We start from the raw sequence: 20,509 nt of genomic DNA on the forward strand, positions 1-20,509 counted from the left end.
TGTAGGGTTTCTGATGTGGAATCTGCTGTTAGCCTAATTGGGGATCCCCTGAAGATGATCTTGTCTTTCTCTCATGCACACTGTAGACCCTTTTCTTTGTTTTACTGCTGAAAATTTTTACTATAACATGTCATGGTTAAGGAGTTCTATGTGCTTCCTAAATTTGGATGTCCCTATCTTTCTCCAAATTAGGGAAGTTTCCTGCAGTTCTCTGTCTACACCTTCCAGAGCTCCCAAGATGCATAGGCTTGGTTGTTTCATAATATCCCATGCATCTTGAACACAATTTTCAGCTTTTCTATTTTTTTCCTTTGTCTGACTGAAATATTTCCATGGATTTGTCTTGAAGCTCAGATATTCTTTCTTCTACCTCATCAAGTCTGCTGCTAAGGCCTTCCAATGTATTTTCTATTTGACATATGGAATTCTTTATTTCCAGTAATTCAGTTTGATTTCTCTTCAGGTTTTCTAGCTCTTGGCAAATTTCTTCATTCATATGATGAATGAATTTATTTAACTCATGAGTTTGTTTCTGTGTGTTTCTGAATAATCTTACTATCATTCTTTTTGACTTCATTCTCAGACATTTCATAATGCTGTTTTTCTTCACTCTCTAATATTGAAGTGTTCTTGTGTCCCTCTGGGGCAGTCATATTTTCCTTCTTGTTCTTATTTCTTGTTTCTGCATTTATTTGTAGGCATCTGTGGAGATATTGTTAATTTTTCTCCTCTGATGGCTTTTATGATTGAACTGTGCCTCTGTTGCTTAGTGGGGTGTCTGCTCTTTCAGTGGATATTTAGAGGTGTGTGCTGGGTGGGCCCAGAGAACTTTGGTCAGTGGTCAAGGGTGGGACCAGGAGCCAGGATGACACTCAATTTTGTGTGGAGATCTCCTCTCTTGTTGTCAAGGAGAAGGGTATGATCATGTCTGCTGGTGTAATCACAAAGCGTTGTCTACTCTTTTCCAAGGTAATCAGTGTCCAGGATTAACTCACAGTGGCTGCCACCCCAATCCATGCAGGCACATGTATCACACAAAGAATCTGTGCAGTCCTCAGTGTAAACATGGTACCCTCTGCAGTGACCCACCCCGGCACCCAGGAGACTCTGGGTTTCTGAAGCAAGATACAGTGATTGCATGGAGACCTAGCTGTACAGTCACAGAATTGTGCAGTGACAGAATTCCCACAATCATAGTTTGCAGGGCTCCCATATGCACAGGGAGCAAGGGGTCTACTCTCCACCCTGCAAGCCTGCCCCCTTCATGGTGAGAACAGACATTCCCAGAGCCCACTGCCTGTGTGTGCTCCACATTGGCAGTTTGAGCCCTGAGCCTGTGATAGAGTGGAGGTGGGAGCACCTCAGAGTCCTGAGCCAATGACCAGCCTCCTGCCAACCCTCCAGTTCAGACTCATGTGAGTGGAGAACACTAATTTGTCCCTCAGGTAAAATCCCCTAGTTGCACGTACATGTGAGCCACCTCAGCCTATACTTGAGTTGAGATGGCACTTTCTCCCTGATGGTCATCAGGTGCCCTTTTGAGGGAATGGGGAGAAGGAAATGGCTTCTTGAGGGAGTTAGGTCGGTACCCTACCTGCTCTAGCACTGCAGGTCCAACTCAAAGTCATTGTGGTCCACAGACTTCTTCAGGTGATATCACCAGTGACATGGACTGCTGCAGTGTGCTCCTCAAAATGGCATCTCCTCCAGCCTCTGGCTGTGAAAGTTGTGGCTGCTGTTCCCACTCCCTACTGTGTGTTTCTGCTATCCACACTGCTCCATGGTGTCTCTCTCCTTTCTGTAGATTTCCACTGCAAACTTCTCTCCAACTCTCCCCTGGGAATACAATTCCTCTGCTTTTCTTCCATTATCTTCCCCTAGTCAACATCAGCATATCTTTCCCCTATTCAGCTATCTTGGATTTTCTCATATTACATAAGTATTAGCGTAAGAGTGATTCTGTTTTCATTATAATTCAGCAAAACTAACAGAAACAAATATATATAAAGATTACGTAGATTGTAATGATTTTAACAATGTATTTTCTCATATGCTTTAGGCACCTGAATCATATCAAGAAAGTTCAGTGTGGTTAAGAGAGAGTAATGCTTCTTCACTTACGCCTCAGGTGGAATACAGAAATAATGGTCTCTCTAAAATGAAAGATTCTCAAGGAGATTTGAATATAAGTGAAGGGGAGAGATACAAACACCTCTGTTTAGACAAAGTACAAATTACAGAATGGTCAAGAAAACTAAATGAGTAAGTCAAATATAAAATCATAGAAAATACATTGAACTCATTAATGTGCCTCTCAGGTGCAATTTTTAGTGAGACGGGATCATGAGCTTTGTAAGAAGTGAAACCAAAGGGTATAATTGTGAGAAATAACGTTAGTAAATGAACTTGGCACTGATGTTCCAGTAGAGAACAATTTGTGTATATATTAACCACTCACTACAACTAATTTTGGGAAAGGTTACAACTTAGTCCCATAAGGCTCTGTACTTTTACTTCCCTTGGAACAAACTGGCACTCACTCAATTCACTTGCCTTTATTTTGATCACTGTTGTTATCACTAGAGAGGGTCCTTATGAGCAGCTAGCCTTTGTAGTTGTTCCGTTCTACTTGTGAATTAGGGGAGGATTAACAGAGAGAGAAAGGGAAGTATAATTCAGAGAGACTTTAGAAATGAGACAATAAGATGTTTGTCATCCAGAGGGTGGCCTGAGTGACAGAAAGGGCAAGTTCCACCTCTGATGCCTTTATAACAACGTTCTGAGCTCCCCTCTGGAGTTGTTTTAGTACTTCCTGATCACAACTCCGCTATCTCATTCTCTCAGAGTCTGTTGCTCTGAATTAACCCTCCAGTGCTGACAGCATCATTTCTCTCAGGAGACAGGTGAATTGTGTGAAATGCAGAGGTGGTGACAGTAAGTGCTTGAGAGTGTCTTGGGGGATGGTGTTTGAAATCTAAACTGGATTGCTAAATATAAATATTTGCAGCTTTTAAAAACTCTTTACTGTGTGTATTCAAGGGGGTACAACATGATAGTTGATACATTTATCCACAATGAAATGTTTTTTATAGTCAGTAAAATCAACAAATCCATCCTCTCACAGTGACACTCTTTGAACACAATTATTTCTAATGTCATCCTCAAGCATCTTATAAGTAGAGCCATTCTAAATAGAGCCATTCCAGAAGGCAGCAAACGTTACATGATCAGCTGTATATAGTAACCATTTCTCTACCTCTTCCTTTGCTTGAAACATTTGGTAATGAAAAATCCCCCGCTAAGTATATGTATGACTTTAGAACAATTTAAACCAATTGCATACAGTATGTTCTGACATGTGTGTTCAGTGTTGAAACGCTTCTTAATGGGAAAGATCATGTATGCTTATGGCCACTTTTTAAACAGCGCTAGCTATTCTGGAAGCATCCTGGAAAAAGGGAACTACTAAACATTTGTCTTTTGCAAATTTCACAGGGCTAATGAAATAATAGCAATGCTCAGAAATAAACTTCTGGAAAAAGAGCACAATATGTCCAGCACTCTTCCTGTGAGGTCTCACGTACAGTCACCTAGTACTGGAAATTTTCATTGTGATTCTTTGCTCAATAGAGATGTTAATCCACATGAAACCTTGAGGATTCCTGACTCGGTACCACAGACTTCAAGTTGCAGTGTGCAGCACCCTTTGAATCTGGTGAGATATATCAGTTTGTCCCTTTGGGTGTCAGATTTTAGTATTATCATTATTTTATTGTGTTGGAATACTGAATTTGACTTATATATATATAAGTAAATATAATTATTTCCATTAATCTAGATAGGAAACACATTTTTCAACTTTCAAATAACATACTGCAGTAAATATAACCAAGCTGACATATTTTGAATTTCTTTTAAAGTTGCATTTTAATTAGGTTTTAGAAATTGAATGTTTTTGACTGTTAATTAAAGGTATAATTTGAGATACATTGGCTTCTTTTTTAGCTTATTTGGATTGACTGTGCTTCTAGACAGTTTAAAATTTTGTTATACCATCCCATGTTTTCTACTCCTAGTCATGTGCTAATGATTGGCATGCAAACATTTCATCTCATGAGGACATTTATAATTTAAGAGAATCAAGATATGTTTTTTTATGAATTAAACCTGTAACACTAAAAATATAGGAAGAGTGTATTTTACAGAATAAAGGAAAAAGATAACACATTGGTAGTTCCCTAATTCAGCTCATAAAAATGTAACTTGCACTTCACATAGTGCTTATTAATGATACTGTGAGATGCTTTCAGTAAAGCCTCTCCCTTCATCTGGTACTGAGGTTTTGCTTTCACAAGACCTGCCTGGCATTGATATTATCTCATTTTTTCATTTTTATAAAATACATCCAAATTATTATTATATTATTAATATTATGGAAAAATAGCTCTCAAAATACTAAAGAGGTTGTCAGCAAAAGGTATTTGTCTTCACACCCAAATTTTATAATGATATTGGATAGCACATGATCCTTATCACCACCAAGCATTTATTACGTTCCGTATAGAACTGGTTTAGTCCCTGTTTGGGGCATTCAGTAAGAGGATACATTTGTAATTTTATTTTTTTTGAAAAGCAGAGTGACAGAGAGGGAGAGACAGAGTTCTCCATCCTCTGGTTTACTCCCCAAATGCCTATGGCAGCCATGACTTGGCCAGGGCAAAGCCAGGTGTTGGGAACTCTATACAAGTCATTCTGGTGTCAGGAGCCCAAACACTTGAGGAATCATCTACCTTGCCAGGTTCATTTGCAGAAAGCTGGATTGGAAACATAGCATCTGGGACTCCAACAAGCACTCCTATATTGGGATGCCAGCATTCCATGTGGCAGCTTATCTTACAAGCACTCCAATATTGGGATGCCAGCCCTACAGTACCATTGATATAAAAATTGTATTGATACTCTAGATGGGGACGCCAGCAGTACAGTATAAGATATGTCCACACATTTTATAATTAAGTGTGTAACTAAAATTAGTCAAAGTTATGATTAAAGTGCTATGTTTCCTTATTTCTAATTCTAGAAAATCATGAATCAAAAACTAAGCTTGAACATAGGCTTTTACCTTTATTTACCCTTTCTTCAAGGAAATATTTGAATATTTCTGTACATGTAAATAAAGAAACATGAAGTCATATTACAAACAGTATGGAATGTCAATCTTTGCCAGCAGAAATTTCACATCATGACTGTATCGTGTACTTAAAATTCTGTGCATATAATGTCCTTTGTTTTGGGGGCCAGTGTTAGAGTGCAGTGGGTTATGACACCACCTCATATCAGAGCCCTGGTTTGAATCTCAGCTGCTCTGACTCCTATCCAGCTCTCTGTTTTTGTGCTTTGAAAGGCAAAGGAAGATGGTCTAAGTGCTGGGCCCCTGGCACCTATGTGGGAAAGCCAGATGGGATTCCTGGCTCCTGGCCTTCTGCCTGGCCTAGCTCTGGCTGTTTGTGGCCATCTGGGGAGTAAAACAGCATATAGAAATTCTCCTCTGACTTTGTTTTTCTGTGTAACTCTGACTTTCAAATAAATATAGAAAATCTTTTATAAAAAACTTTTCTTTTTTAAAAGAGAATATAACTTGTTTTATTTTAAACAATGAGAGAGACAGAGATACTCCATCTGCTTGTTTACTCCCCAGATACTCTCAAAAGCCAAGTCTGGGCTGAAACCAGAACCCGGAACTTGGTGTCCCATGTGAGCAACAGAGTCCTTGCATTATGTCTGCTGTGCATTAGCATAAAGCTAAATTCAAAGTGGAGTGGGGAATCAAACAAAACTCTTGGATATGGGATACACCAAAAACTCACTTTAATACTTTAAGTTTTAAATTTTCTAAAAGGGGTGAATAGAAATTTCAATTTGAGGGGAAATACAAAGCAAAAAACTTACCTTTATAAAGGACAGAATTTTGCTAAAAATGACAAAAGTTCATTTAGTGAAAAGTATGACTTGAGTTGCTTAACTTTTGTACTAATAAAACATCACTCTTCTAAAATAATTGTGTATTCCACAGCCTAATACTAATTGAACATTTAAATAGATGAATCAAAAAAGCATTGTGCACACCTGTGCTGTATTAGGCAAAACATGGAAGAATTTTATTTATGTGACTATCTGTTCTATCTGTGTCATCCTCAAGTTAGGTTAACCCTTAGCATTATTGAAGGAGCTCATTTTGTAAGTGATGCACATTTCCCATGATAAAATATCCTGTCTACCATAACAGGATAAATAATTTTTGATTAATTTCACATACTAGAGGAGATGTAAAACAATTTAAATAGAGAGATAGATATATTACCAAAGTTTGTGAATTAAATTTAGAAGAGTTGCTTCCTAAAATCAACTATATAGGGATTAACAGCGCTTTCCATTGTTTAGCTAACAGATATAAAATGAAATATATTTTTCACATGTATTTAATGAGATATTTGAAAACAAAGTCCATAATGAAAAAATATCCCCTAATCACTCATCACACTCCATTGCTTTTGTAAAATCTCGAAAGATTTATGCATTCTTCACTTCTGCATCTCTGTGGCACTGTCAGCCTGAATACTATAACCATCCAGAGAACACAGCAGCACCCTCAGCTTTTCAGGTTACGGTAGAGATATCAGGCCAAAAGCTCTTCAACATCCATTAGTACTTAGTCAAGCGGTTACAGTTCATAAGGTGTTACTTTATAAGGTGACATTTAACATCTCTAGTCATTTACTTTGTCACTGGTTTACATTTTATGCTTACTAATAGTTTCAAATTCCTTAGAAGGCTGTAAAAACATCCCAATCACTTTGGATCTTGCCAAGCCAAAATACACTGTAATTAATTACACCAGTCTTCTTCCTCACCTTCAGCAATATTCTGCTTTTCCTTTACTCTGAAATACTTCTTCTTTGTTCTGCAGTAATCAACTTCTGTGATACCCCTGCCACAAATCCTGTAATTTTTTATTCATTTATTTATTTTTTTTGACAGGCAGAGTGGACAGTGAGAGAGGTAGAGACAGAGAGAAAGGTCTTCCTTTTACTGTTGGTTCACCCTCCAATGGCCGCTGTGGCCGGTGCATCATGCTGATCTGAAGCCAGGAGCCAGGTGCTTCTCCTGGTCTCCCATGTGGGTGCAGGGCCCAAGGACCTGGGCCATCCTCCACTGCACTCCCGGGCCACAGCAGAGAGCTGGACAGGAAGAGGAGCAACCGGGACAGAATCCGGCGCCCCAACTGGGACTAGAACCTGGTGTGTCAGCGCCACAGGCAGAGGATTAGCCTATTGAGCCGTGGCGCCGGCCACAAATCCTAAAATGTTGACACAAAATTGAGACACCTGCCTTTTCCATGTGTTCCAGCTGCACACTTTTGTGTCCTCCTTTGTATGACTCTGTTTGGAAATAACCTATTTGTTTGTTTTGTTTCAGTTTATGTTTCTTGAGATATAGACTGTATAACTCCCATGTTGTGATTCCATTAGTTAGCACGTGGATGCAAACAAGTGGATAAAGCATGATTATACCAGGAGTTCTGATTCTTAACTCACAGTGACAATTAACTCTATGTACATCTATGGGAAAATTATATATAACAGTAATTTTCTACTATGGTCATGCGTACATATTTTCCCTCTTTTTAATGGTGATAAAGTTCTCAGTTTTTATAATGACTTAGACTTAGTTAACTATGAAGTCTTTGAGATAAGGGACATAATTATTTCTTTTCTTTCTAGGTATTACTGGACACGGATCTTGCAGGCTCTCCCTCTGGAAACTAATGAGAAATCAAATCCAACTCATAGTCTAGAGAATTACAATAATATTCAAATATTTTAAACAAAATGATACACTCTGAAAGACAAAAAAATATTCTTGACTGAACTCTACATATTTTCATGATTTCCTTTTCAATATATGATTTGAGTTTTTTATAGAACATATTTTTGTATTATATAAATATGATGAAGAGATAGTCTTTTATATTGTTACTTTTACTTGGAAAGCAGAGAGATGGGACGAGAAGGACACAGGGAGACAGTTCCCCTTTCACTGTTAACACTCCTCACATGCCTTACAATGGCTGTGGTTCAGCCAAGCCAAAAGCAGTAGCCAGAACCTCAGCCTAGGTCTCTCACATGGATGGCAGAGGCCCTACTACTTGAGCTATTATCACCTGATGTCTTCCACAGTTCACATTAACAGGAAGCTGGAATCAGAAGTGCAGCTGGCATTCACCTCAGGTACTCTACTATGGGCTGTGGGCATCCCAAACAGAATCCTATCTACTGTGTCCAATTTTGGGCACTAGGTGGAATTTTAAATTTTATCTTGGAATCTGTATGTAACTTTAGATTAGGTTGTTTTTTTTTTTTTTTTTTGACAGGCAGAGTGGACAGTGAGAGAGAGAGACAGAGAAAAAGGTCTTCCTTTGCCGTTGGTTCACCCTCCAGTGGCCGCCATGGCTGGTGCGCTGCAGCCGGCGCACCACGCTGATCCGAAGGCAGGAGCCAGGTGCTTCTCCTGGTCTCCCATGGGGTGCAGGGCCCAAGCACTTGGGCCATCCTCCACTGCACTCCCTGGCCACAGCAGAGAGCTGGCCTGGAAGAGGGGCAACCGGGACTAGAACCCGGTGTGCCGGTGCCGCAAGGTGGAGGATTATTAGCCTTTTGAGCCGCGGCGCCAGCAAGATTAGGTTTTTCAAAGGAAATCCAGTGTTGCTGACTAAATATTTTGACAGACATCATTTTCATATACTCGTACTGTGGCTGTTGTCTATGTTTGGATATATTACAATTGTTATAATTGTGTCAAATTTATATAACCTTAATTTCTGATGTAAATAAATCTTTCCTTATAGGCAAATAATGCTTACCTATGCTTTTCATCCTATCTGTTTTTTTGTTTGTTTTTTACTTTTGACTAATATTTTGGGAACAGTCTTAAAGTCCCAAGTTCTAGTACAAAGAATGTCTCCCCCTGTGCCATTTGAGAATAAACTAGTGATGACATTAGGCCATCACCATAGATTACTTTAGGGTGACTTTCCTACAAATGACAGCATTCTACATACCTACAACACAAACTTAAAATCAGAAAGGTAGCCCTGATACATTCTCTTAATCCTCAGATTATTTTCTACTTTTGCTACTCACTATAGTGCATTTTATGACAAAAAGTTCCCATTGAAATGCATGGATTACATTTCTTGTCACATTTCTTAGCACCCTACACTCAGAACATCTTGGCAGTCTTTCCATTAGCTACATAAATGTGCCTCATTTGAAGACTGAAGTCTACTGGTGTAGAAGGTCCCTCAAAAGGATTTTTTCAAGCTTTCATGCTATGAGGTTCAGATCATAGTTTTTGGTATAAGAGAGATGTGTTAGTGTGGGAAATGTGAAGTAGGTAGGGTATGTGGAGGGCTTCACTGTTAATGTAAAGGGCATCATCAACCCAGTTGCTGAATTGCCAAAATACAAGTACCTGAACCCACCACTCAGTCTTCTGAACCATTTGGCTCACCTTCAAACTGTTTAACTCCTGACTTTAAAGACCTTAGTGGTGTGTCCTATTATATTGTATGATTCAGCAAAACTCCCCCATGTTACTTCTGGGACAAAATCATTTGGCATGGCATACAATACCTGAGCACATGTTCACCTATCTTGGTTTTCCTTTGTTGGGATTCATTTTAAATGCTCTTTCAATGGCCTACATTTTAGAGGTGCAGGTTGGAGGTGATTTTTGTCATTCTATCAGATTCCTTGACCCTTCTATGATTCATAATTCCTCTGTCCAGGAGGCTAAGGGTAGTACCTCTGCCAGACATTAGATTCAAGTACTCTGATTGAAACCCTTTTCTCTGAGGTCTCCCGCCAGTTTCAGGACCATAAAATCTGGCTTAAGGACACGGTGGATGGGATTCCTGTATCATTAAGATCAAAAACAGCAGCAAGGGAATGTACTCATAACAACCAACCACAAGAAGTTTTGTGGGTACCATAGCATAACTAGTGTAGCAAGTTCAGGTTTGGAAGAATTCCCTGTGGAGGACAAATGGCTACAGTAGTTTTCATAACCATGAAATATAGTATATTTACTTTTAGATACCTTAGATACAGAGCGACAATGGACCTGCTTTTAAGCTGACAGAAATTCAGAGGGTGTCCTCCTCTTTAAGCATCCAATATCTGCACTGTTCCTGTGGTCAGGAACATGGGAGAGGATCAAGTGTGTATTAAACATATCAAGAGACTGATGCAAGAGGCTGAGAGCTCCTCTGAATTGCAGTCCTCTCCTTGGCCCTCTTCAATACCGCAGTGTCTCTTCAGGGCTGGGCTTGTCCAAGTCCTTTGGCGAGATTATGTAGCTGACCTCTTGTCACTGATGTCCTTCTCTGAGAGCAAGCAGTTCTCAAGCAAATTAGACACATTACTTCCCCTTCATTCAATCCAGAGGATGGAACAAGAGAGTCTGAGAAGTCATCCCCTATGGAAATCAGAGCTGCTGTGGGAATTGGGTGACTTAGTTCTTGTGAAGACTCTCCCCACTAACACTGCCTCCCTTTAGTCCTTTCATGGATATTCTGTCTACCTCTGCTGCAGTTGTTGGTCTACAACTCATGGATCCAGAAGACCCAGATAAACCCCTGGACTCGACACGGGCTTGGAGACTGAGGGCAGCAACTCCCTGCAGAGGGATTGTCCACTCAGTATCCGTGCAAGTCTGTAGAGGATGACAGGCCTTTTAAAAAGATACACCAAAGATAAGTAATCATTTTCTTGACAGTGGGTCCCTAGTTCATCCTTCTGTCCACAGTTTCAGGACTCTGTCAGGTAAAAGGGCAGAGAGAAATGGATCTAGGTGAAAATGGAGGAATAACCCAGAGTAAATTGAAAATAGGAATGAATAGACTCAAGTCAGAGAAATAAGGATAGGTATTACTATAAATCACTCCAATATTATGCACTTGAAGAGTAGTTATCCATATATGGGTTGACACCTCCCCTGATGTGACCCTTGTTCAACTCACTTGCACCCAGCCATCACAGTCCAAAATGTCTGAGTGCCCACTGGTTGGGCCACCCAATCTGCTTCAAACAATGGTTTGTGTGATGAAAATTTCCAACAAGCACGTGACTAGGTATGCACCATAATTTTTTACTTTTTTGAAGCCTGTAGTCTGAAAGCCCCAGTGTCAGGTGAGTTACAGGATAGGCTCTCATGCTTTCATGATGATATTGTTGCCCAATGATTGTGGGACTGATGATATGGATAGAAGTTGGAGCAGAGATGTGCCAACAGTACACATATTACCTGATTCTATTAAACCAGTGATCAGATATAAATTACATAATAAGGATTTTATTGTTGGAAACTGACAATATACAGTGCCAGGACTTGGAAGTTAGAGCTGCAAAAAGAGACAAAACAGTATTGCCATAGCAAACATAACTATGGTTGTACTGTCAGAGTTATATTATTTTTTAAGATTTATTTATTTATTTATTTGAAAGAGTTACACAGAGAGAGGAGAGGCAGAGAGAGAGACAGAGAGACAGAGAAAGTCTTCCATCTGCTTGTTCACTCCCCAATTGACTGCAATGGCTGCACTGATCCAAAAGCAGGAGCAAGGAGCTTCCTCTGGGTCTCCCAAGTGGGTGCAGGAGCCCAAGGATTTGGGCCATCTTCTACTGCTTTCTCAGGCCATAGCATAGAGCTGGATTGGAAGTGAAGTAGCCAGGTCTCAAACCATTGCCCATTTGGGATGCTGGTGCTTCAGGCCAGGGCATTAACCTGCTGCACCACAGCACTGGCCGCGATGATGTCTTACTAATTCTGTTTCCATTTAACAGCTCAAATGGACTCACTTTCTCCACTGCCACCACTCAAGTTCCATGTACTGTTTTGTCATTCCAGTTACTCTGCATAGCAAATTATCCCCCAATATAATGTGAAACAACAATTTTTTCTGTTCATGGAATCTGTGGTTCAGGAGCTCAGACAAGTCACAGCATCAATTGCTCATCTGTGCTCCCCAGTAGTGGAGTTCTTGGCTGGAAGATATGCAAGTTAAAATTATGCATGTGTCTGGCAGTTCACATTGGCAGTTCTTTGGTGGTCTCAGTTCCTCTTCATAGAGACTTCTTTTCCCTGGAGTCTCTCCATATGGGCTTATAGAAACAGAAACAGTGTGAGAGAAAGAGAGAGAGAGAGAGAGAGAGAGAGAGAGAGAGAGAGAGAATGAATGAATGAATATGAGAGCAAGCACCAAGCAAAAACTATGTTGTCTTTCATAACTCAGCTTTGAAATATGCAGCATCACTTCCTGAGATTCTATTTGTCAAGGCAGTTAAAAAAATGTCATCTAGGTTCAAGGCATAAAAAGAATGAAATCTTGCCTTTTGTAACAAAATGAATGCAATGGGAGACCATTATGCTTGGAGAAATAAACCAGGCCCCAAAAGACAAATGTATTTTTCTCTGATTTGCATATATATAGAGTACCAAAAATGTAATGAATATAAGTGAAATTTATAGCTTGAGATTTGATTATTGTTTATAACCCTTTTCTATCCTTCTGCAAAATAATGGCCTGTCTACTTTCTACTTGTTGGATAAAGTAAATTGAAAGCATTTTAGTGCAAAAATTAAAAGAAAAAAGGGAAAGATGAGGGAGCAAGTGTAACCTGTATCATTTTGAGCTTAAAACTGAATATATGAAATACATGAAATCTTTCTTTATATAAAAAAGGAAATAAAATAACAATAAAAATAAAAAATAAATAACCCCAGCAATGCAAATGCTGTCTTGTGTGAGTCCTGTCATGCTTTTAGGAACACTTCTCTTCTGTTCTTTTCTCTGTTTAGCCCAGTGGAAGAAGAACGTTGTTCACTTTTCTCTGGCTTTTCATCCTTTTAAATCTCTGCAACTCTTCCATGGATATCGTTAATGTGATGTCAGCTTGTAGTGCAAGGTTTAAGGCTAGATTTGAGGAGAGAGCTGCACACAGCACTTGATGATTAAGTGTGGTTGACCAATGATCTGACTAGTAAAACAGCAATAATAAAAGTTTGTTCCATAGCTATTGTCCCCCACCATCTAATCTCGGTTAGGATTCACTTGGCTTCTTGAATCTATAGTTCTGTGTTTCAGATTAAACATAACCAAATGTTGTAGAGCTAGCCTCCCCATTTCTTATTCTTTTTTTAAGATTTATTTATTTATTTGAAAGAGTAACAGAGAGAGGTAGAGACAGAGAGAGAAAGAGGTCTTCCATCCGCTGGTTCACTCCCCAGATGGCTGCAACAGCTGGAGCTATGCTGATCCGAAGCCAGGAGCCAGGAGCTTCCTCCAGGTCTCCCACGTGGGTGTAGGGGCCCAAGGACTCAGGCCATCTTCCACTGCTATCCCAGGCCATAGCAGAGACCTGGATCAGAAGAAGAGCAGCTGGGACTAGAACTGGTGCCCATATGGGATGCTGGCACTTCAGGCCAGGGCTTTAACCTGCTTTAACCCACTTTAACCATGCCAGAGTGCCACATCCTCCCTCCCCCATTTCTTCTTAAAGTTTCATGCATTCCATGGTTTATTCAGCTCTCTTTCACACATTCTGGATTCTTATTTTTTCTTTCTTTTTTAGATTTCATCAATTACCCTTTTCTGCAATGTCAAGTCTATTATTTCCCATCCAATGAATTTTAAATTTTGATAGTACTTTTTAAGTACGATTTTCATTAAGACCACCTTTAGTGAAAGATTAATCTTTAAAAAATATCCCAGAATCTGCTCTAACAAATAAGTGCTAAGGAGTAAACAGCAAAGCATAGCAGTGTATGTTTTGATATGTGGCAAGTTAAAATTCTTGTTGGTCTCACTAAGACCATTCTTTTCTCTAATGTTGTCAAAACTTGTAGCAAAATGGCATGTGTCATGTGAGTGGTTGGTACAATGAGTAACTGTAGGATCTTGCTCATGTTCCCTTTTAGACTTGTGACTTTTATAATCATATGGAATGATCACAGCACAATGCACGGAGACCTGACCACCTCTTGGATTTGCACCCACTTTCTTTACAATAATGGTTTCAAGTCTTCTCTTTTGGTAAATGCCACCCTACTTCTTCACTCCCATTTGCATCAGGCAGCCTTGTTTCCCATGACAGATTTCTTAATTGAGACACCCTTTTCCTTAACTGAGATTTTATTACCACCCACTCTGTTGAAACTATTCACAAGTCCCTGATCACTTACCCACGAAGAGCATATTGGATGGGGAATCAACAATAAGGAAACCATGAACATAGCTGATGATATACCTGTGATATATTTAACATTATTTTATAATACTGCAGCATACCGATCCAATATGAATGCCTGGTTACACACCTTTAGGAAAGTTTATACTTTTTGCCTATACCTCATAATGGGAGTATATCATCTCTGTATTAAGAAACACCCACAGTCTGAATGAAGCCCCAGGAAGAAACTGTTTCATTTGGGTGAGAAATTATTAATATCATACCTTAGAGGAAAACATTGAAGGGGGGAGAAGGCTGTGTATTTTCACATAGGAAGACTCATTTTTTGTCACAAAGTGAGCTCTTTAAGTGTTAGAAATAAGTGTCTCAAGGTTTTTTAAATTTTCGAGTTAGACATTCTGCCTGTCATGTACTGATGAAGGTATACAGAAGGCAGCCATTCCAGCATGTAGAGGCTCTGGTTAAAATGCTTAGAATAAAAACAAATTTATCTCATCTGACATAAGTAGCTGATGAAACCAGTGGACTGTTTATCTTGAATTCCTAGAATTTACAACCTATTTACTGGTGTATTATTGACAGATCCCAACGTATAAAGAAGAATGTGCTACCATTCTACTGCAGCATGGTGCTGACCCAAGCCATATGGATGACAATGGAAACACTGCACTCCACTATGCAGTGTATCATGAGAACGCAATAACTGCAAAACAACTAATTCTAAACAATGCTGATATTGAAATAAGAAGGTATAATACACCCCACTTTATTTTCAAACTGTTTAAAATACGCTTGTTATCATATAGCCATTCATAAAGTCAGTTTTCCATATTTGGAAGCTCAGGCATCTCTTGAATGGAAATATTGTAAAATAATTGCCTAAGGCTTCACCTTAAACATTGATACTTTTACAAAAGCATTAGGACATCCATTTGATGGACAACCTGGCAGATTTAAATACAAGTTGATTATAATTTAAGTGTTGGGAAATTGCTAATTGGGTGTTATGAGTGCTTTTGATGACATGTTGGGGCCCGATTTTCTGGTAAAATAGATGATACTAAAGAAAATAAAGATTTGACATGCCAGTACTTGCTTTATACAAAACCATTTGGAAACAGACCCTTAGCTGATATAAAAACGCTAGGCTGAATGTGGCCACGAGATATTTTTAGTTTGTCTTAATGAATTGTGCCAGTGTATAAAATTTAGGAGACCCTAACAGAAATCTGAATTTCCAGCTTTCCTTAAAGAATCAAATCAGGTATCCTTTGAGCTCCTAATCTGAGTGGTATGCTGTGCATCGTCTGCCTGCTCATATGAACCAAAGTTCTCCAGGTTGCTGCTGTCTGTACCTGGAGAACATGTGATACATGCTTTTGTAATCTTTGTGAAACATATCATGGAATCCTTCCATTGTGGTGCAGTACATAATTTGTGTGCAAATAAATATTCTTGGAAATATATATTAGAAAACGTTGCTAGAGATAATAATAATGTAGGTTGTTGATTCAATAACAATATTTAAAGCCTGTACTACTATGTCTTAGGGTTTGGGGCTGTAGGTATATAAGATACAGTCTTTGCCCTCAAAAAGCTCTTGGTTTGGGTGGGAAGCAGTTAAGTAATTATACTACGGCCTGAAGAATGCTTTCAGAGAAGCAAAGCATCTTGGAGCTAGTAAATGCTCAAAGTGTGTTTTGGAGATGACTGCATTTCATGTGATGATGCTGTTGAGAGGGGACTTTTAAAAGGAAGGTGCAGCATAGGTTAAAGCACAAAGGTGGAAATGAAGAGCTTCTGTTCATTTACTTCTATACTGTATTCACAGTTTGTAGGGTTTGACAGTTTGTAGGGTTTGACAATTTGAAGGGTTTGAAATGTTTTCAGTCCAGTTGAGAAATGTGTAAAATTGCGAATTATTCATGTTTTACAGTATAGCATCACACCACTTTTAGTTGCTGTCTGAAAATAAAGAGAACGTGGTGGAATTTATAATTAGAAATAGAGACATTGTTAACACAGTGGATAATATGAATAGGTATCATAATGGTGATTGAAGTCAGAAGTATTAAATTAATAAATGAAATATTAACATATTACTGAGATATAATAAAAACAACAACACAAGTCATCTATTATTTACAAAAGCAGTTAAATAGTGCAGCACAAAGAAGCACATATGATAGTAATCAGATTCCCTTGTGATAGTGACTGGTGTTTTCCAAGTTTTTCCACATGAAGCTTGTAGCTGATAATGCAATCGAATGCCCCCTGGTACATGCAGGGGTCAATTACTTGAGCTGTCACTGCTGCCTTTCAAGGATCTACATTAATAGGAGGCTGGAGTGAGAAGCTGGATCTGAGAATCAAATGCTGGTACTTTTTTTTTTTTTTGACAGGCAGAGTTAGTGAGAGAGAGACAGAGAGAAAGGTCTTCCTTCCGTTGGTTCACCCCCAAAATGACCACTACAGCCAGCCCTCTGCGCCCATCTGAAGCCAGGAGCCAGGTGCTTCTCCTGGTCTCCCATGCGGGTGCAGGGCCCAAGGACTTGGGCCATCCTCCACTGCACTCCCGGGCCACAGCAGAGAGCTGGACTGAAGAGGAGCAACCAGGACAGAATCCGGCACCCCAACTGGGACTAGAACCCGGGGTGCCAGCACCGCAGGCGGAGGATTAGCCAAGTGAGCCATGGCGCTGGCCGAATGCTGGTAGTTTGATATGGGAGGAAAGCACCTTAAGCAGTGTTTTAAATGCTAGGGTAAATGCCCGTTCCTGATTTTTTATTTGTTAACTAATATGGGCAGAGAGAAGAAAGATAATTTTAGCTAGACAACTTTTTCTTTTTTTTTCTTTTTAAAGATTTATTTACTTATTTGAAAGGCAGAGTTACAGAGGCAGCAGAGAGAGGAAGAGAGGTCTTCCATCTGCTGGTTCACTATTCAAATGTCTGCAAGGCCTGGAGCTTCTCATTGGCTGGAGCTGGGCAGATCTGAAGCCAGAAGCCTTGAGATCTCCCACATAGGTTCAGGGGCCCAAGCACTTGGGGTGTCCTCTACTGCCTTCTCAAGAGACAGCAGAGAGCTGGATTGGAAGTGGAGCAGCTGCGACTTGAACAGGCACCCATGTGGGATGCCAGCACTGCAGGCAGCGGCTTCACCTGCTACGTCACAGTGCCGGTCCCGATAAGCTTTTCTTTTAATGAACTAAAGTAATGGGTAAGAAAGTGAAAAGACCCACAAGACTGAGTTTTCATTCCTAGATGTCCCACCTGCTAGGTATATGACTTTGTGAAGATTACCTCTGCAAGATTTTACACACATAAAATTTTATTCAGTACCTGGCACATGCTTAATTGTTAACTGAAGCCATCATGATGATTATTACCATAATAATATTATAGCTGTAAGCCTGCAAAGAGTTGTCACTTATCTGACCTCCAACTGAGTGTGATACATAGTTTATTATGTCAAACTAGGGCAAAAATGGAGAATTATCTGTTTAAACAGTTGCTTAAATAAATGATCTCAACAGAGTTATTGTCCTTTAAAGGACTTTAAATTAGTGACTTCTCCAATGGAATACCTCCATGGAAGCAGAGGCTGCCTTTTGATCCTTTCTCTTTGTTCCTGGAGGTAATTGACATGGATGAGCTCTTTGCTCTCAGGATGCCTCTGTCTGTTAATATTTGTAAATGGTGCATACTACATATGCAAGCCATTAAATTGATAAAATATATCAGGTTAGTTACTTAAGTAACTTTATTGAGGTTTCTGGCAGTGATGTATCTGTTAGTTTAGAACAGCCCACATGCTTGCTGCACAGGAGAAAGCAACCATGTCTTCATCAGGAAGAGGTGTCTGTATCTTGTTAAGATAGCTCTGCACTCTCTGCAGGGGAGCATTCTCATCTTGAATTTAATATGTAAGTGGTGACAGTGAAATGCTAGTCAAGGTTTCATTGACATCTAAATTTAATTATAACTATTTCATTTTAGATGAGGTAAGATTTAGTGATTTTGAGAATGACAGTGAGTATACGTCATCAATGAGAAACCAAGTAAAAGGGTTGACTAGTTAGAAGCAGCAATGGGCACCAGATTCTTTATCTCAGGAAATCTGGAGACCTTTATCCTGAGAGGTCCCAATGTTAACTATGTCAGTCCAAGTATAACACCTGTGCTTGGGGTTCCAAATAGTGTCACATCTTTGCCTTTTCTAATTAATTAGTGAGATCCTGAAATTTCCAATTTAGCAGGAAATCTATTATCTTCCCCCAGGAGCTATTTTCTAAATGCTTCTGCTTAAATTATCCAAGAAATTAACACAACAAAGACAATCCTTCAAGGACACAGCAAGATTAGGCAAGTTCTTTTTTTTTAACTTTTATTTAATGAATATAAATTTCCAGTGTACAGCATATGGATTAAAATGGCTTCCCCCTCCCATAACTTCCCTCCCACCCGCAACTCTCCCCTCTCCTGCTCCCTCTCCCCTTCCATTTGCAACAAGATTCATTTTTAATTCTCTTTATATACAGAAGATCAATTTAGTATAAAGGTTTCAACCGTTTGCACCCACATAGAAACACAAAGTGAAACATACTGTTTGAGTACTAGTTATAGCATCAAATCACAATGTACAGCACATTAAGGACAGAGATCCCACATCAGGAGCAAGTGCACAGTGGCTCCTGTTGTTGACCCAACAAATTGACACTCTAGTTTATGGTGCCAGTAACCACCCTAGGCTCTCGTCATGAGTTGCCAAGGCTATGGAAGCCTTCCAAGTTCGCCGACTCTGATCATATTTAGACAAGGTCATAAAAGACAGGGTGAGGATAGTAACCAATGATCCTAAGAGTGGCATTTACCAGGTTTGAACAATTATACAGCATGAAGTGGGGAAGAGGACCATCAGTACACACAGGTTGGGAGTAGAGCCATTTGTGGTAGAGTAGAGGTTATGATTACAAAGGAATGAGGCCCAAGTGCACTAGACAGGGCCTAGAACAAAGGACAGAGTCTTATTAGAGGAGCTAAGAAAGGTGCTGTCTAAGCTACAAGTAATTTTTCTGATTGAGAGGCAAATAGAACCTGATAGAAGGGGCTTGATAATAATCTGGTGGGCTTTAGGCCTTGTAAGTTAAGAGGCCCAGACCTATCTATCTCTTCACATGGGGTATATCCTAAGGGAGGTGTGAACCTCCTAGGGGAAGGCACTCTGTTGACTTTCATTACTTGGCTGGGCTGGGAGGAGAGCTGGCCAGGTAAAGGCAGGGGACATCTCTAACAAGAAATTTACAGTTCTGCCTGCAATGTTGCTGACCCTACTTGACCATCCCCTCAGCTGCAGTGGTCACTTTGGAAGTTGGGCTGAGTGAAGGGCTTTTCAGCTTAGAGCCAATAAGATCTGTGGCTCTGACCTGGGCATCCTTCGACTCCAGGGCAGGTCCATTTCCAGTGATCCAACTCTTGGCAGAGCTGCCAGGGCTCTTCACAAGCTGACTTCTGCTGAAGCCCAGGCTTACCACATGGAAAGCCACTGCAGTGGACTGGCCTGTTGGGTCTCCTTGAGGGCAGATCACTGTACAGATCAGCCATGAATAGGCCTGCCACCCATTGCTTCTGATGCCGAGCTTTCTTTTCCTCCTGGTTTGTGTTAAAGCAGACCAGAGGATGCAAGTCAAGGGAGTGCCCAAGTCCCATCTCTAATCTTCGGTGGCCTGAACTACAAGTCTATAGTCACAGGCATGTTCTGTAGTACTTTTTCTAAGGTAGACAATGCCCATGAGGAAAATTATATTCTCACTTTAAAACTTTCTTTCCCTTTGGTCTGAAAGGGAGGTTTTTTCTACTTACTGTATACTTTGCTGATGGCGAAGTGAATCTAGCTATGAGATTATTATTTAAGTTCTTATTTTGGCTATGCTATTACAGAAAAATGTTAGCCATCTCTTTTATAAGGTCTAAAGATTAAATTGTGCATCCTACAGATTCCTTCATAATAGAATTAGTTTCCTACCTTGAAGAGAATAGAGAAATGAAAGAACAAGTTGGGCTTAGAATAGAGAAATGAGGGAGCAAGTCCTAGATCGCTTGCTGACAATAGCAATATCACATGAATACTTAGCAAACAGTTTCAACCATTAGATAACAACTTAAGAAAACATTTACCAGAAGGTCCAATGCCTTCTATAA

The 20,509-nt window shown here is 39.8% G+C and overlaps 1 protein-coding gene across 5 annotated transcripts in view; it reads left to right on the forward strand.

Annotated features, from left to right (window-relative positions):
• The window catches only part of LOC133773605 (ankyrin repeat domain-containing protein 26-like), a 112,632-nt gene that overhangs the window by 45,207 nt on the left and 46,916 nt on the right, over positions 1-20,509 (forward strand). For 2 of the 5 annotated variants that reach the window (XM_062211050.1, XM_062211053.1), the window contains 6 exons: positions 2,060-2,262; positions 3,496-3,715; positions 7,782-8,288; positions 10,653-14,152; positions 14,892-15,058; positions 18,590-18,675. In XM_062211050.1, the coding sequence (XP_062067034.1) occupies positions 2,060-2,262; positions 3,496-3,715; positions 7,782-7,826 (468 nt within the window). In that variant the 3' untranslated portion in view covers positions 7,827-8,288; positions 10,653-14,152; positions 14,892-15,058; positions 18,590-18,675. Of the gene's footprint in view, positions 1-2,059; positions 2,263-3,495; positions 3,716-7,781; positions 8,289-10,652; positions 14,153-14,891; positions 15,059-18,589; positions 18,676-20,509 lie in introns of those variants that run through there. The other 3 variants (XM_062211051.1, XM_062211055.1, XM_062211054.1) reach the window with 3 other exon arrangements.

Source organism: Lepus europaeus, chromosome 14 (assembly GCF_033115175.1).
Source record: "Lepus europaeus isolate LE1 chromosome 14, mLepTim1.pri, whole genome shotgun sequence".
Classification (NCBI taxonomy): domain Eukaryota; kingdom Metazoa; phylum Chordata; class Mammalia; order Lagomorpha; family Leporidae; genus Lepus; species Lepus europaeus.